General features: G+C 37.5%; 1 protein-coding gene across 11 annotated transcripts in view; it reads left to right on the top strand.

Moving 5' to 3' along the window:
* The window catches only part of magi2b (membrane associated guanylate kinase, WW and PDZ domain containing 2b), a 108618-nt gene that overhangs the window by 41834 nt on the left and 47896 nt on the right, over positions 1 to 18888 (top strand). For all 11 annotated transcript variants that reach the window (XM_028000402.1, XM_028000419.1, XM_028000428.1 and 8 more), the window contains exons 3-5: positions 7291 to 7410; positions 15041 to 15265; positions 18574 to 18802. In XM_028000402.1, coding sequence (XP_027856203.1) covers positions 7291 to 7410; positions 15041 to 15265; positions 18574 to 18802 — 574 coding nt within the window. The remainder of the gene's footprint in view (positions 1 to 7290; positions 7411 to 15040; positions 15266 to 18573; positions 18803 to 18888) is intronic.

Raw genomic sequence — 18888 nt, 5'->3', positions numbered from 1 at the left:
GCAGCTTGTTGTGCCCATTAATAATTACTGCATCATTTTTGCATAAAGCTATTTGCAGTCATGTATAAAATAATACCAGTCCAGCATCTCTAACCAGATCAGCTTCTGTTTTTGGTAGAAATTATTTGTCTACCTGAGAAATAATTTACTTGTAGGTCTATTAGAAGAATAGAAAACTGGTCTAACAGTCATGACTTAATTCCCACTGATTCTGATTAAAAATTAATTAAAATATGTTCAAAATAAAAACAGCGTGGCATTCTGTGAGGAAGATTATTCATCATTTGAAACAAGCAGTAGTCAAAGAAGGCGACCCAATTCAGGAAGGAAGACAGCAGATGTTGTACATGCTGGTTATGGTGCATTTCTCTCACAAAATCCCAGTACAATGTGTCATTTTACACATTCATCAAAAGCTGCATCCTCAGATTAAAAACCTAGTTAGTGAAAAGAAAACTTATAAATGGCAGAAAATGATATGCTGCATTCCTAAAATGATCTTAAATACTTAAAAATTTAAACCAAAACCAGAAACATGTAAAAAAAAAAATTCTATAAAAAAACTTAACAGTAAACATACACTTACCTGACAATCTGTGTATTCCTGTAAGAATGTGTGACCATTTGTTGATTATGACAAATGTAAGAGCACTGAGAGTTTTCTCTATGAATAAAAACGTTCAGCATAAAGAAATATTTTATGACCTAATGAAGGCAAGATTGTTATGTTTAGATCTTCATAACTTTTAAGCCAAACCCTAAAAACTGAATTTACACGAGGAGATGCAGGTGTTATGGTATGGGGATATTTCTGTGATTATCTCTCACCAGAAACATGAAGAGATCATCTCACCTTATACCAAAGGAAGAGCTGCAGCACGACAACAATCCCAAGCATACCGCTAAGAAAGCAGCATCTTGGTTCAAATGCAGCCAGATTGTTGTGGTCAGCCCAATCCTCAGATTGAAATTAAAAATAATTCTGTTTCTGAGTGAAAACCAGGAAGTGCAGAGAACTCAGAGGTCAATTCAAGCAGAGGCACCAGAAACTGGTTGACTGCATGTCCCCACAGACATTTAGTTTCTACTTTAAATGTTTGAATTTATAAAGGAAATAGCCTAGAATGCATTCGCATGTATGGAAATAAAACCTTTAGAAGAATTTTTAACTGCAGTTGTACCAACTTTACACTCACATCTAAGCCTGTCACGATAACAAATTTTGCTGGACAATAAATTTCCCCAGAACCTATTGTGTTAAACAATAATATTGTTGTTTTGAGACCATTTTCAAGCAATATAACAGTAATAATGGCATATTAATGCAAGAACACATTGTCAAGGATCAATAAACTTTAAATTCTAATGAACATTGTAAGATATTTGAAATATCCTAAATAAATAAAGAAAACAACAGAAACAACAAATAAAATTAATTATAAAGTCTGTGTAAACAAATTTATCTTTCAAAAAAAGGGGTAGTTGAGACCAAAGCACCAGACTGAAGACTTTTATCATTTAATGTTTGGTAAAAAGAGAGAGAAAAGAGAAAAACGATAAATCAAGCCAGTGAAAATAGTTGAGTTTCTTTTAATTTATCATTTGATTAATTGATTATTTGATTTATTGTTTCAGTAAACAATAAGTAGTAGATGTGAGTAGGCCTCACATGCACTATGTGAGTAGGCTTTACGTCTACTATGTGAGCCCTACTCACATCTACTATTTTGAACACAACTGCAACACTGGACATTTCTGTAAAGTCACTCGAAGAAATGTCCTGCCTTTGTCCACCAGTGTCCTATGAGTTATAGATTTTATTTGACCATTTCTGTCCTCCTTGTTTTGTCTCGGAAAGAAAATTGGCAAGATAAAGACAGAAAGGTGGCAACCAGAGCAGAAGAGACACAGTATGGATTTTTCTGTTTTATGCAAAGATTTACTTTGTCGGTATTTACCATAAGCAGTGGAGACTATTAAGAGCAAGTAGTAAAGCAGAAAACCAGGTAATGTGCTAAACCAAAGGAAAGGAGGGGGAAAAGAGGAAGAGTCGGCCTATCTGCTTATATCAAACTCTGGATGTGGATCAATAATCCCAGCTCACATCTAACGAGACGCTTTCCCCCCTGCCTGTGTTCAGCCGGTGTGTCCAGCAAAGGAAGCTGTGGGAGAAGGCCATCAGCAGGTCATCAGTATTCCTGCAGGCTCTGCCTACTCTGGTGTGGGCTGGAGAATAATTTCATTCTGATCTTACAGATCAATAGCTGTACCCACTGGAAGGCGACCAGCCCCGCCTGGCTGAGCCGATCTGAGCTGCTGCAGTATTCAGAGCCACACATGCTTGGCTGCTGCTTTCTGAGATTTTGGTTTTATTAGTTTGACCTAGTGCTCAGCGCACAGAGTGGAACTCATCGCAAATACCTGCAGAATATCTTAACATAGATATTTATTGTGTAGGAAAACAGGTCAGCAAGTTTATGTTTTTAAAACCAGGCTGAAAAATTACTCAAACAAAATTAATGTTATAGACGTAGCTTAATATACAGTGTAATTATGATAAAATAGGCTTTTCGATGGGCTCTATTTTTGTGAAACATTTCATGTGAAGCGTTTGCACTGACTGAGTCAGAGGACAAATGAGTCAACTCGTGGGGGTGGGGAAGATATTTATTATACCTCGTGATATAATGCAATTCAATATAAAAAATGTTAAATGCAGCCTAAAGGATTGTCACAAAAATAAATCAATACTTCTCACACAGTGAATAATAAGTTATTTCCTGTCAGGTTTTGGTTTTATTACAACATTTAGAGTCTACACAAAGTTTCTAAACAGAAAGGAAAAGAAAGACATCTATATTTAGAAGACATGGATAACTGAATATAATGTGATTATTATTTATTGATTCAATGTATATTTTATATCAGTGTTAGGTGACAGTTTCTGGCTGAAGCATTTAGATGTTGCTAATAATCCAGATTAGCAGGAAAGTAATGAAAACACAAACCTCTTCAAAATTACTACAAAAATATTTCCTCTGGTTATCTTCAGTTTTAATTTAAATTCTAAAGATTTTATTATTTTTGTTGTTAGGTTGTTTGTCTTGTTTAGGCATTGTATGGCTAATAAACTTATATTTATTTTATGATTTAAGAAGGGGAATCGTTAGATTCATTTCTCTGAATAAATGCAAACCATCGTTCTGAAGCTGCTTTTTGCATTAACCTAGACTGTCTTAGTCTGATATCAAAGCTTTGTTTTACATTTAAGTGTGATAAACACTTTTTCGCATCACTGCTCACGAAAGAAACTCTCAGTATCTGATTTCTGTGCATTCCCTGCTTTCTCGTTATGTGCATAAGCTCCCATCCTCGCTCCCAGCAGTGACAAGAATACTGTTGGGAATGTTGGGTGGACCCACCACAGGAGCGAAGTGGTGACAGACGATCAATAGCGATCTAATGATTAAGATATCACACTCTAGGGAGAGTTAATGTGCATATGTGTGAGCGCCATATGCGGGTCCGCAACACATCCGTCACCTGCTGCTCTAATCTTCATCACAGTTCTGCTTTCCTACCAGGAAGCCAGTTTACACCCCTGACCTCATTCCTGCACAAATAAAGCTTTGACGTCTACCTGAGGTGTCACTACATGGTAGGAATGGGTATGTATTGTACAGTTTATCATTTATGGTGATAAATTTATTGCCATTATAAGAATTTAGATTCATTGTTGTCATGATAATTTGCAATCAATGTTTTAAAAAACTGTGCTTATTGTTGGGACTGTTAGCTTTGCAAATTTTTTCACTGTTAGTTTAATGGACGCATCAATAAATTTGAAAACATGATAATGATTAAATACATTTTTTATGTGACTGGTGTCCTAATGACACCATTCCTATCTTACAAATAGGAATGTTTAGCATTATTTGTGTTTGTGAGGCTGTTATTGCTGTGACATGCAGTCGTAGCCTCTTTTAAACCTAAGAAAAGAAGCAGTAAATAGTTCTGATCGTCATTTTAATTGTTATCACAACAGTACTACAAAATATTATGATAAAACTCTTGGTACCAGAGCCTCTTTCTTGTATATTTTTTGGACAGTTCTCGAAAAAGACATCCCCCAAAAATAATACCATATATCTCAGGAACTACAAGGTGTATTTGACTGGATCAGGTATCAAAATAAAAGTAATATTCCAGAGAATACTAGAGGTCTAAAAATCAACATTTGTATTACTGAGAAAGAACAAATACATATGGCACACAGTGAAAAAATACAAAATAAAATAATATTAATAAATTCTAATAAAATACATTACGTAATGTGGATTTTCCTTAAAAGCATGCAGAGGAAACCCAGAACCTCTAGCAGGTCACAATACAGGTTCTGACCATTTACTGGACCAAATTTCATTCAAAAAAAAAATGAAGCATAGACGTTTTAGAAAGGTATTGGTTGATAAAATTCCAGTCGAACATTCCAAATGTGCCATTTTTGGACAATTTGGCACCATGTGTTCAATTACAAATTTCTCTTTTTTATTTATTTTTTTCCCCAACCTATATCTTGCTATAAATATTATTTGCAATTAAAAATAGTGATTTTTTGAAAACTATATAAGAATGAATTACTACTAAAAAGCACAGCCCTGGGCGCTCTGGTTATGAAAGAATTGACCTTACCAAGCTCCGCCCACAACCGACCCACGTGACCGCAAGTCTCACAAACAAAGCCTGGCGGCCAGTTGTTTCTATGTAAACATGACTCCATTAGTGCATCATTTCTAATGGATTTTCACAATATATCAGCTTCTACAATGGACAGAGGAACTAACAAGTTCAGCTCATCATCTGGGAGGAGGTTACTGGTTTCTCAGTCACAAGCTGGTTGCAAACCTGAGGCCAGCAGGTGTCAGTCAGTTATGGTAGATCTGAAATTTGGTTTGATGACGTCAATATGAGAAGCTACAGACTGATAGGAGGAACCAAAGAGCTCTGTAAAGGTAAAGGCAAATCTTCTGAAGTTGGGATATAATTAATTTAATTTCACATATTTACCACGGTAGATGCCATTTGTTTGTTAAAATTTTATGAAATATATTTGTTCTATTTGATGTTTGTTGTGAATGAAGTAAACTCACAAACAACGAGGTAATTAGTCCAATGTATAGAAACTACAGCGGCTGTAATGCGCCACAGCAAAGGTAAACAAAGGTAAAATAACCCGAACAGGTGATCAACTCAAAACCACTCCTACCTTTTTACTCTCTCTCTCTCTGTAGTTTAAGCACACCTGTTACCGTGGCAACCGCCTGCGCCCAGCAAGACGAGCAAAGATTACGTTAAAAACATAACATTCAGTCCCTTACGATATCAAGTTTCCAGGCTTGATATTTATTTCTCGATTATTAATCAGCGCTTCCCTGAACACAGCAATGGTTGATTGACTAGCTGTACTTGGTGCTAACGTGGCTAACATGAGTAACAGTTTAGTCCAAAGCCTTTTCTGCTAAAATAAAATCTTTAGTGTATGTCAGATACAGACACATTGCATATTGATCTGTTTAGCTAACGTAAGACTGTGTAGCAGACAGGCTTCAAGGTGTAGAAGTTGTATCAGTTCTGCCATTATGTTGTACTTCGCTAACGGGAAGCTAAGTGTGTTTGTGAGACGGCCACGCACGTGACCACGTAGAATGGGCATCAGCCAATGAAAAGCGGCCACTTGGTAAGGTCCATTTAGTCAGAAAACCAAACCTACGGGGCAGATTTTCTGCAGCCCATTGGTTGATTTGTGTGATTGAAACATCTAACAGCCAATAGGATCAGCGAGTTTACAAAACCCCATAGCAACACCATTCACCAATCAAAACAAGCTAAAACGTATTTGCGTAAATGACCGGAAAACTCCAGCTGTTCGCCAACAAAGGAAGTGGTTTGAGTATATAGGCGGTATCCATGGAGACAGAAAAGTTGAAAATAGTGAGAAATCACATCAGTGTGACACAAGGACAATGGATTACAATACCTGAGTGGAAATATTTACTCTAACATAAATTATGACCACGAAACAGCAAAGGTCGGACTGAATTTATGTTTTTAGCTTCGTGAAAGCTACGAAATTAGCAGTTTCTTTTATTTCTTTGGCTGCTGGTTCAGTGAGTTTTGCACATAGCATGGTGATTCTGGTATTGTTGGAAACAGCAGAGTCTGGATTTTAATCTGATTGGTAGTTTGTGTGGGCAGGACCTTGTTGCACTGTTGTTGCTGCGTTTTACCAGGTGTGAGTTGCTAGCATCTAATTAGCGCCTAATTATGGTTTTTTTTATGCTTAGTGTTTGAGCTGGGTGTTGTTGAGGTAGAAAGTTTTGTTATCATTTAGATTAGCTTTTTCCCATTACATAGATATGCAATATGCCTATATCGGTTATTGTATAGCATGTGCTTAAATTGATCCTGTTAGTAGAAGTGCTGCAGGACCCAATATTGGGTCAATATTGGGTTTTGGACCATACTCCATACCTTCCACCCCTGCTGCATGGTGAAAATAACCTAGACTTCCTTTTACTTTGCCAGGCCTGTTTTCTGGCAGGATTGATGGAGATCAGGGATAAACACCAGCAGATTTCACTGGGCCTGAGTGAAAGTCCACTCGGCAGTGACACAAACACACCACCTCATTAAACTCAAAACTCCCATCGCTGCCGTTACACACAAACCTAACACTGCTGCACTGATGAAGAACTCCAGAGCACTGACAGAGGAAGACCCTTAATTGCAGCATGGTAATGTGGAGCTTCTGCATTCCCTGTTGCTTATACAACAATCCAATCGGTGCAGCATTGTGTGCAGTGCATTGGAGGGGGTGGGGGGCCATAAGTCCTTGACTTATGCCTGGCAAAACTGCCATATTGATTTAGTCATATTACTAAAGTGGCACCAGATTGGCTTTTAGGGACTGAGTGACTGCTTTGCTGTTTGCTGCTCCTCACTACTCGTCTCTGACTGTCGCCCCGTCAGAATCTTGTGAATGGATCTTTGGCGATCGGAGGCGATGACTCTCTTCAATCAGCCTCTTCACTTCCATTTCCTTTCCCCTCCCACTTCCTCCCGTACACTTTGTAGCCTCAAATCTGCCGTCTTTTCCTGTTCAGCCCCCTTCTTCTTATTTTTTCCTTTCCTCTTGGCTCTTTCCCCTGCCTTCCTGCCTTTTCTTCTCAAGTGTCCTATTTGGCTGTAATGACCCCTCTGACTCTGTTTTCTCTTCCTCTCGTTCTGCAGGTACCACCAGGCAGCCTAAGGAGGGGGAAGTGCCAGGGGTGGACTACAATTTCGTGAGCGTGGAGCGTTTTATGGAATTGGAGCAAAGTGGAGCCCTGTTAGAGAGTGGAACCTATGAAGGTGAGCACCGAGGAGACAAGCACAGGTGTTTATTTGGAGGAACTCATGTGCCAGTCGAGCCGTTTCTCTCGTTCCGAACGCTCGTGCTACTGCATCTTTACTTGATTGATCAGATGTGTCAGGTGATGCTCTTGTACGCAGCTTCAGTAAACACACTGAGGCTTCAGTTTCATAGTTTTCAGTCATTGTTGAGAACATGTGTGTGTGTGTTAGCTGAAGCAATACCAGTTGCATGTCATCTCAAGTCTGTGCATCTCTGCTTTGCTACTGTCAGGGAAACATCCACAGATGGAGGATTAGCTGGTTCATTTGCCCAGAAGAGATTTTAACAGCGACCACGGCCGAGCACGCTCACATAAATGTTGCGTGTAAATGTGCATGTGAAGAGGTTACAGTCATTGGTGTGGTCGTGTGTGCCTTCCCTTCTACACATGTTCACATCACAGTCGTTTGCCTCTTCCATTATTTTTTTCAGTGGGGCTACAGAGTACGTTTCCCCTCAACAGAGAGCTTAGTTGTGCCTGTTGGGGGAGGCTGTCTGTTTCTGGATGGCTGCACTGGAGGTGCTGCAACTCATTTTGGGATTCAGATTGAATTAGGAAAAGGGAGAAATAGAGGGTGGAGGATTTAAGGTAAGAAAATAAAAACAAGGACGTGTCTGTAAAAGTTGAGAGTGAAATCAAATAATGATTTTATAGAAATTTTGGACTTTTATTGGTGTGTTTGGTCTGATTATATTTGCAGAATGGAATGATTATAGAACCTATGATGAGTTTTAAAAACAAGAACTGGGTGCACAGGTTTGACCTTTTTAAAGTCATTGAACAACTTTCAGAGAAGCCACAGAAAGTTTCTAGCCGTTATCAGGCTTCCAGCGATGCACCAATAAATCTGTGAAAGGCCAGAATATCTCCTAACCAATCAGCTCTGGTTGGGTATAGGAGAGTAAAATACAGAACAATTTGATTTTACTCCCATTTTTTAAATGCATCAAAGAACACTCACAATGTTATGGTCTATAGAGAGATCAACAAAAGGCTTGCACTGTGATGCTCTATATTATGTAATTCTTTAATTTTCTGTTGGATTTAAAACTACAAACAGTGGTATATTTCCTCTATTAAGGAGAAAAAGGAACACAGGCAAAAGTCATGCTACCTGGTCTGACATAAAAGAAAAAGCAGAAATCTAGTTTTGCCAGGGAAAGCCCTCTTATCTTTTATCAGAAATAGTACAGTTCATATTGATTGGTTTTCCTGCTTTCTCCATAATTTATTTTAATAGGAAGGATGCCTGAGCCATTGTCCTGTTGGGGTACCCAACACGATCCTAACATTGTTACGAAGGCACTGTTAAGTTTTATTGCAATCAGGCCCGGAGGTATTAAGAGCCACAATTCAGGCCCTAAAAAGCCACAGGTTGCAGACTGCTGAAATGGGTGGGTTATATTTTCTCTACGCAATTCAGAAAATATTCTCATTAAATTAGAAATTAGCATAGAACAGAATATTATGGCATCCTTTTATTGTCCCACTGTGGGGAGATTCTGGAGTGGCAGCAGCAAGTCAGATGTCGGTGGGAGCATGCATATTCACACAAAGGTAGAAAATTGCATGTAAATATGTGCATGAAAAACAATAACAGACTATTTACAAGAAAAGTAAATAATGCTTCAAACGCACCATTAAAACAATCAGATTGGGGCTTTGGATGAGGGTATGGAAACTTTCGACCTGCACTGTCTGATCTTTATTTTTATCAAACATTTTGACCAGGTATTATTGCAAAATCCAGACATTTTATGCTCTGGTGTTCCATGAGTTTTGTGAGAAATAATTGCACAAACTGCCATCTTTTCCTCAAAGATAACCTCACCTTTGATCCTTGCTGGTATTTTTTTTAAAGTTACATCACAAAGCCTTTCAAAGTTTACAAAATCAGTTTGAATTAAAACTGCCTCAACGTTAAAATGTTCAGCGATTACAGATAAGCAGGTTCTGTCCCCAGATCCAAAATCTCCAGTGAACAACACAAACAAACTGGTGCTGGCTGTCTCAGTTTTACAAAATCACAAAATATGCAAAATTATAGAAGTCATTTCAGATTTGGGTAGATGTGCCCCCAGGAAGTTGTTTACTAGGAAGCTGAATTGCTAAGCTGCAATCATTTTGAAGCTGTTATAATAACCAGTATTTTAGATTACAACATTATTCTGCTGCTTAATTTAAAAACCAATAATGTCCAATTCAAACACAAAATGGAATATAATTGAAAGTTATTTTTCAAAGCTTGTCTGAAATAATAAAAAAATCTCTCTTACATTCTTTTTCATGTCTGAAAAATAAATGAGAGAAACCAGACACTGACGTAAAGTCTTAAAATTTGTAACAATTATACGTGCTATACACGCAACCATTTGAGATGAGTCAAAAGATGCCGGTAGATGTCTCAGTCAATATCAGGTGAGCGCTTTCCTTTGAACCTGCTGAGGCTCTTCAGGAGGAACTGGAATAAACTTGCCTCAGTCTGCTTTATGTTCTCTGAAGCCTCTCTTTTGGTTGGCTTTGAGCTTTCACAGGTGGGTTCTCGATGCTTTTTCTCTGTCATCCTCCAGTCTTTGTTTACCTGAGCCTGTGCGCTTACATTTACATTTTCGACAGGGCGTGCTGATTTGCCTTGAGAGCACTGAGGTAAATGTGCTTACTGACAAAATGGAAGCCTCTTCTATGATCCTTCTGGAGCATTAACGCTGATCCCCTTTTTGTTATTTTTTTTGACGCTTCGTGCTATCGTCTCTGCTTCTTCTTTGGCCATAGATTCTTGACTTCATTTTTCTGAAGTGCTGCATCCCTGAACCTTTTGACATGGCTTAATAGAGATGTAAAATCCTAAGTCCAAAGTACAAAAACGTCAGTAATGTCAGACTGAGCTCGTGTGAGAATAAACCCAGTAACTGCCTCTCCAACCTCCTTCATCTTCCTCCGAAGCACCATTCCTGGTGAAAACCAATTTAGATTCCTCTACAAGTTTACAGACTGTGTCTCTTGACTGAGGCTAATGAGTAAAAACAACTTGTGTTTCCTCTTTGTGACCAACCCTTTGCTTTGAAGGATTACAAAAAAGGGATTATGAAGCAAGACATTTTGGCTCCTACCGACAAGCTACTCTGTCACAAGCAACTGTGTTAATACTTTGACCTGCAGTAAAATGGCTGAATGTCTTTATATCATTGTCTCTTCTTTACTGTGCTTATCCTATGGTATACATTCATTCAACAGTGTTTGGAAGTGTTTGTTGATTAGCAGATTTATTCTAATTTAGCTTTTTTGTCACATCTGGATGTTACAAATCCTCAAAACTAAATTTTTTGCCAAAAAAAGTCTTGAAATTATGTTTTTTTTATATGAAGATATTTATGTGTAACCCATATGTGTTTGTCTCAGGTAGGTTAACTTCACGACAGACACATTCAGGTTCATTGTATTTATTCCAAAAAAAGAGAAAGTCAAGTTGGTGGTTAACATCAGTCCAGCAGCTTCTGCCCCTATACGTTAGATAAAATATAATAAATTACCCTAAACAAACTACAAAGCAACAGCAGCTCCCGATGAGCAGTTTGGCAGTTAATAGCAGTTAGCAACAGCCAGCAGTTAACATTTGTAAAAAAACAAAGTTACTCATGAAACACTGTATGTTGTTAAATGTGTATGTTAAAATATAGTACTTGTAAAGAAAACCCAGAGCTGATCCTAGTACATGACACTGTTGGAGACAGCAACAGAAAATGGGGAGGAGCTGTCAGTTACCGGTTACTATGGTGACCACCAACTGCCAAGAGCAGCACAACAGAACATAAAACACCAATAAATGTCTGGAGACGCAACCTGTTGACTAAACAAAAATAAATTCAAAGAATAAATAAACTTCACATATATAATGTTAAAATAAAACCCTGTTACACACACACACACACACACACACACACACCCATATACTGTATAGAGATGAGTCATTGAAGAACTTTTGGAACGATTTTTGTATGTTTCTATAGGTTGTTTGCTAATCTTTTATTTGTGGAAAATGGTTCTCACTGTTGATCAGTGATTTGTAACTCTCCAGACTTTTTGTCATCTGCTCTTTAAGCTCTTTAGGTCTTGTTATGATCGTTTGCTTTTTGAGATCTTTCAGCTCACTTCCTGTTGTCAGACTGGTCAAATTTATTGCTTAATTCTACAAGTCTTGGAGTCATCTACCTGTGTGTGACTTGTGAAATTAAACTTTTCTTTGTACATACCTTCAGGAATTGTCAGTGTTTCCATGTGGAGTCCTGTAGCAGTAAGCAATAGCAGACACATGATGCTACATTTGCATTTTGATGTTAACGTTTTGCTTTTAAACCTATTTAGCTTAATGCCTTGTTAAGTTTATTTAAAGAAAAAGAGACAAAGGAAACACAGATAATCGTCATTAACGTACCACAACCCTATTTACTCTTATTTTTGGTGAACTTGTGCACAAAATTTGCAATATGGATGTAGAAAACATATTAAAAATTTACTTTTTTCAGTGTCAGAACCATAGATTATTATTTATGATTAACATATTTTCCTGCATTGCAAGTCCAAAATGACATAAACATTACATACACAATCTGAAAACAGTGGGATATCCAGAATGCTGTATGTCTATTGTGTATATTAAATGAGACTCGATGCATTTAAATGAAAATCATCTTAAGTCAGCATGACATTGTCTTTCTAACATTTTCAAACATAACATCAAAGAAATATTCATTTGAAATCTTAGAGTGAAAATGAGTGACGATGACATATTTCTTTTAATCATAATTATGCATGAATTGTTTAAGAAATATAATTGACCAGCCTATTTGGCGGTTTTTGTTATTATGTCATAATATCTGTGATTTTGAACCATTGAAGGTGGTAGTTGTTAGAAGCTTAAAAGGTTTGAAAAATACTTAAATAAACCATTAAAACCCTTATAAAACATATTCATCAAACTTTTTTCATTGGTCAAATATTTGAAAACCTGATTTATTTGTTCAGCTATGTGTATTAACAAGGAAGAAATATCACTTGTTCTGTTCTGTTCTCCTTGAGCAGTAACATTTCTTTTTGATAAACTGAAGAATAAAGCAGGTTTTGAATTCAGCAGTAAACTAAAATCACATTTATTCTGCCCCCTGCAAGGCTTGGATTTGTGGATAAAAAGACAAAATATAAAGTCTTTTTCTCCTGAGCTGAGAGTTGTTGTGATGTCTCAACGCTTCTGGGTCTTTCGATGGGTTGAGACTTTAGCAAGGTCAGTAATCTGTGGTTGTCTACATGTGAGAGACTTTTAGCAGAATCTACACACAAGATTCACAACAGAACACTTTATAGCAATAAGAACTTAAAAGTAAGAGCAGGTGTTAAATTTTTCTGTGGCACACTTGTGAATTTAAGTTAGAAAATTAGGTGCTGTGGGGTTTTTGCAAACAAAATCAACAAGTGGAGAACAAGAGCTACTATAACAGCCCACACATAAACTGAATGCTGCCTTTGAACCATTTATTGCATCAAGACACATACTGTTTGCATAAATAAGATGAACATATATAATTTCATATTGAATAAAACAATATGCAGTCACAGGAAAACAAATCCTTGCTTGATCCTCAGAACTCAAGAGGGAAAACAGCAGGCAGACAAGTTTAACCACCTATATAAAAGCAGTAGCAAGAGCCTTGACAGTGTGTTGATCTGTAACCTACAGGTGTGTGCTAAAACAATTTAAATGAGAAAATCTATCAGTAGTTGTGTTACAGAAGCAATTGTTTACTGTCCATCAATATGAGAAGGGCTACAATCCCTGTTCTGAAAAATGTGAAGTCCTTTGTTTCGCAGAAAGATTATTCACAAGTGAAAACATTTAAGATGGTTGTTACTCTTTTTCAAAGTGCACAGAGACCTGCTGCTATTAGAGGTTTTAGAGGAGCTTTCATTGGACCAAAGTAGGAATGTTGAATCCTGATGCACAATGCTGGAAAATGTCGTATATCCTTGGAAACATGCAGTGCAACCTGAATATATTCGCATCCTTTGGGAATATCAATTAATAGTTATTTTTTATTTAACTAAATAGTTTGTGTGTGATAGGAAATCATTCAGTAATTTGCATCATATTTACATTTTGTTAAGTGAAAATTATTCAGAGCAATCAAAACCTACCTATGATTACTGAGGAGGGTTTGACTTCAAGTTTTGAGGTTGGAACCCTAATCCCTAATCACCCTAATCTTTAGATTAAAGTCTAGACTCAGCGGAAGATGTTAAAACATTAATATTAAGTTAGAATAAACATGTCAGTCAAATTTAAATGTACTAGAGGTATGAATAATTTTTTAAAATTGACTGTCAGTGTTTTGAAGTCTGCATCTTTTGGTGAAACTGAACTCTCCCTTAACCTCTTAAAGGCTTTTCCTGCTGTTAAGGATGCCAATTACATTTAGCAACATGCACCCCAACTTCAATTTTCATGCTGTCCCTCCTTCTAACACTGTAATAATCGCTCTCCAGGCACGCTTTGCTAATTCTGTCCAGAGTAACAGTTGCAGCTGAGGAAAAGTGAGATTAATTAAGAGGAGCAGACAGCTGGTTAGGGCTTTAAGAGGCTGCAAACTACTGAATCAGATAACTTGGCTCAGCAGTGATGCAAAAGTTGTATTTAACCCAGTAGTACTTTTGAAAATAACGCTTTGTACCACTCGAGTGTAAGTCTATCCACTAAAACAAAACTCAAATGCATATTAAATGTAAAATGCTTTTCTAAATTGGCTGCTTTTTATTAAAAATCTCCTCTTCAAAGCTGCACCAATCAATTCCACTGACAAAGCAGTAAAATAAAACCAAGAGCATGATGGGAAGGAAGTCTAAAGGAGGTCTGAAACCTGAAAATTCACAGTAAGAGGGTAATCTCTTGGAAATTTGTGAAAGGAAGATTGGAGTGTGGAACAAAAGCAACAAGCCTCTGTTAGTGGGTGCCAAAAGCTTACAGTTTGTATCCTTTCTGTAAGATTATACTGCAGCAGAATGCCAGGTGTTGAGTAAATTTCACTCAGGAGTAAATTAATACCTGGAGAGGCTGCTCTGCTTTTTCACCACTGAGCTGCTCAGACATTTATGTATAAAATTTTATTCTTTGATTGTCCAGAAAGTAAAGCGACGATTCTGACTTTCATATTGGAGGTTGGATTTTGTTTTTGTCTTTTCTGGGTTTTTTATTTTTATTTTATTTTTTATTACCGTAATAAAATCTGTTGTTGTTTTTAAGTGTTTTTAAGAGAGTCATAGTTGCCAGACTGTATCTGCCAGATATGGCCACTAATGGTTGCTTCTTCTTGCAACCTGAGCCTGCAGATGCACAACATTGATTCATGCTAATGTTTAGTTAAATTAGTTAACAGGCAGTTTTTCAGGCCAGTTATCTGCTCCCCACTCTATCTATATAGCTGATTTGAAAGGCAATCATATTGTCACTAAGCCCTCCATGCCGACATTACATCACCTGACATTGTTCCATTCTGTGCTCCTACATTCAGACCTCTAACCCAGTAGGTCTCTGCCCTTAGATAACTTCTACGGGACACCGAAACCTCCAGCGGAGCCGTCCCCGGCAGCCCCTCCTCTGAATGTGAGTGAGGCTCTGCTTCCCGGAGCCCGGCCGAGCGCCCAGGGCAAGAGAAAGAGGAATCAGTCGGTCAGCAACATGGAGCAGCGCGCCAGCCTGGAGCCGCCCGAGGAGGAGGAAGAGGAGAGCCCAGTTGTCAACGGCAACGGAGTGGCCATCACACCGGGTACGATCACTGCAGGAAGACACTGTGTTGTAAAACCTCATACTCTGTTTTTCCCAAGACAGAGTAATGCATACTACGGAGAAGGAAAATCATGCAAGACTTTCAAAATTATTTACTAATAAAAATCTGAAAGGTGTGGGGTGCTTTTTGTTTTCACCCCTTCTATCAGTTCCCTACAGAATTAATTAGTGTACATTTTTATTTTAGTATTAATTCAGCCGTTCTGTGAAGTTTGCTAGTTAGTGAACAAACAGCATCATAAAAACCAAGCATCAGTTTGTGCTGATTTGGAAGAAAGTTTTGGAGAACATGGTTAGGTTCTACAACAACATGCTAAGCTAACATCTCACAGAGCACTGCTCAGTTCCTCATCTGGAAATGGTGTCAACAAGAAAATTGTTTTAACTCAGAAATTAAGAGTTCATGAAGTTTATTTTACAAAAATCAAGTTGTCTAAACATTGTTTTGTAAGTTCATTAATCTTAAATTGTGAGTTTTGACTTACTGCTGTGATTGAAACCAAATAATTATTTCACCATATGCAAGAAAAAAAACTTCCCTGACCTCGTTAAAAAGCACACATTTCTCTATTATTTTTGCTCACAATACCAAGTTAAAATAATTATTTATTTTACTTTAGAATCATTTAAATTTTTGTTTCAAGTAGCATAATGAAAATTTCTGATTTAATAATACATTTTATTAAACATTACAATGAATTCTGATCAAAAACATTTAGAGTGAACAGAACATTATCTTCAAGCATTAAAATGAACATTTTGCCTTAATAACACAGGAGTCAGACCAACGTAACACGCTTCCATCTCAGAATACAGAAACATGCCGCTTAGCATTCTGGGAAATAGTTCCCACTCCTCTCTTTCTTCTGTCAGTTTTTTCAAGTGCTAACCTAAAAACTCTAGTTTATTCAACTCTTGGAAGTTTGACAAAATTAATTAAAGGTGAATGCAACTTCTGTAAGTTATTGTTAAGTCACATATTAAGGTTCAAAATCAAACTTTAAGTCAGTTTATTTGGCTTAAAGTGTAGAAGACAGTTAGACACAACTAAATGTGGTTCAAATGTTTTGCAGTGTAGTAAACAAAGCAAACACTGGGAAGATGATGATCTGATCAGATAAGAAAAAACAGACCTAATCAAAGTTGAAAGGAAGATAGTTAGAGCAAAATACAGGATAATCTTCAAATAAAACCTGGTAGAGGTTGTTAAAGTATTTTTGGTTTGGTTTTGGAGTTTTGTCCCAAAGTCCATCACTAAATTAACTTGATCATTTATTGACCCTGGAGGCCGAATACATATAAGTCACATTTTTCAAAGTTTTATGTCTATAGAATTTTTAATCTTCTTCCTTCCACTTCATCTTTAAGTACTGCTTTGATTCAGCGCATAAAATTCCAACAAAACGCATTCAAGGTTGAGGTTTTCAGATGACAAAATGTGATAAAGTTCATGGTTTATAAATACTTTTACAAAGCATCGCAAATTCAACAGTTTGGAGGTTTTTATCCAACATCTTTTCCAAAATCTTACAACATAAACCATGTTGTGTTTTAGAACAGCTGTGATCGTGAAGACATTTTATTTTTCCTGGTTTGGATTTCTGGCTGCCTTTTAGTTTTGTCCCACTGGTATGATTGAATCGAACCGGAGCAACAAGCCAGTTGTTATTGCAGTTGTTACCTATCCTTCTTACTGTCCCCTAAGGTAAAAAGCGACAATCTTCCTTCCTGCAGCCCGGTGTCACGTCTGCAGCTCAATCAGCAGCTCCGACAAACTGCACCCTGAGCAGTTGTAACAAATGTTAACAGACTCTGCTGACATGAGTGTGAACTGCAAAGGTTAACAGTAAACCTTATGTAACAGAAGGAACAAGGGCAGCGTAATGTCTCCATTTTTAGTCACTGGCTGGAGTCTCATAAAGGCTTTGGCTCCCGTCTTTCTGTCCTCTCATTCCTCCGTCTCTCTTGTTGTCTCTCTGCCACTGGCTTTTGTCCTTGTTGCTTTTAATACCAAACGTCCCTCTGTTTCTCTCCTCCTCACTTTTCCCAACCTCCTGATTTTTTTATATTTTTTTATTACTTTGTCCCTGTGGACCTGTCTTTGCTGCCCCCACTCATCCTTCTCTTTTCTCCATCTGTCTTTGTTGTCCCTTGTGAAAGCATTCCATGTTTACATTTTCTCTTCGTGTATTTGTTATTTTGCACCCATAAGCTGTAAAAAAAAATCACAGTATTTGATGTGAAAAGGGTTTTTTACATTAAGGAACAAGGCTATAAAACGTATTTTCCCTGTTACAAAATTGTTGTTTTTGTCATGTTGTCAAAGTAATTTGAGTAAATACAAAAAGCCAATGGGAGAATATAATTACCCATCTTTTAAAATCATATATGAAATGTCATTAATCAAATTTATTCTATTCACTTTTACTAGCCACACATTTAAATTGAACTTGCCTGATAACATAAAGTAGGCTCAAAACACAACAAATGAAAAAAATAAATAAAAAAATTCAAGAAACATTGTTCATCTATCACAGTCTATCAGAGACTGGGCACAAATATTATCCATGAGATAATTTAAAGATGATAACCACTGTTGAACACAAAGGCCGGTCACATATTTTCCAAAACACATTTTGATGATCCTAAAACCTTTTTTTATGAATTGACAAGGAAAAAAAGTCACTTTTTGAACGTTTTGTTACATCGGGTGTAAAACTAACACAATAATTTCAGAAAAAACATCACCTGGAGCTTATTTGTTGCTTCACAATCTATGACGTACCACAATCAAGTTTGATTTAGAGGCACTTACTTATAATTCACCAAGGGTCAGGCTAGTTTAGATCAGCAAACTACATTTTTATTTACTCATGTCGTCTTTGTCTGATATTATGATTAGTTTTATAATCTGAAACATTTGTGACAAAAAAAGTCGGGATTATTGTAAAGTAACACTTTTCAGTATTTCCAATCCAAACAGTGGGTTTCTCATCATTCCACCAACTTTTCTCTCTCCTTTGATGACCTCTCCTTGTGTTTGTGACTCAGTCTGTGACCCCTATAGTTTCTGTCTTTCCCGTTTTCTCAGTTTCTGACATTCCTATGCTTTTTTTCCTGCTCATGCTGATTGTTCTTAGACGCTGCCCTCCCTCCCTGGCTGCCTCTGTCTCCTGGGGCTTCACAGTTCTCCGGTGGCTCTGCTCTGACTCATCACACACCAAGTGTGTAGTGCGCCCTCGCGTCTGCATGTGTGTGTGTGAGAATAAGTCTGTTTTTGTGCTCCAGAGTCCAGTGAACATGAGGACAAGAGCACAGATGCCTCTGGGGAGGTTGCAGCTGAAGGGTCCAGCCAGGCCCCAGCATCATCCGAGCCTCCGACTGAAGGAGAGGAGGCCCCAAAGTCTCCCTCCAAATCCCCCTCCAAAGTCCCTGATGTAGATGAAGAAGAGCTCGGTCCTCTGCCTGACAACTGGGAGATGGCTTACACAGAGAAGGGGGAAGTTTACTTTATAGAGTACGTCACATTTTTGTTTTCATGGCTTAAAATTATGTGATGTTTTTCACTGTACCTATATTGTAGTGCAATTTTTCTTCTAAAGT

The sequence above is a fragment of the Xiphophorus couchianus genome, chromosome 2 (genome assembly GCF_001444195.1).
Source record: "Xiphophorus couchianus chromosome 2, X_couchianus-1.0, whole genome shotgun sequence".
Taxonomy (NCBI): domain Eukaryota; kingdom Metazoa; phylum Chordata; class Actinopteri; order Cyprinodontiformes; family Poeciliidae; genus Xiphophorus; species Xiphophorus couchianus.
Note: the sequence above shows the minus strand (reverse complement) of the source record. Positions and strands in the feature narration are given on the sequence as shown.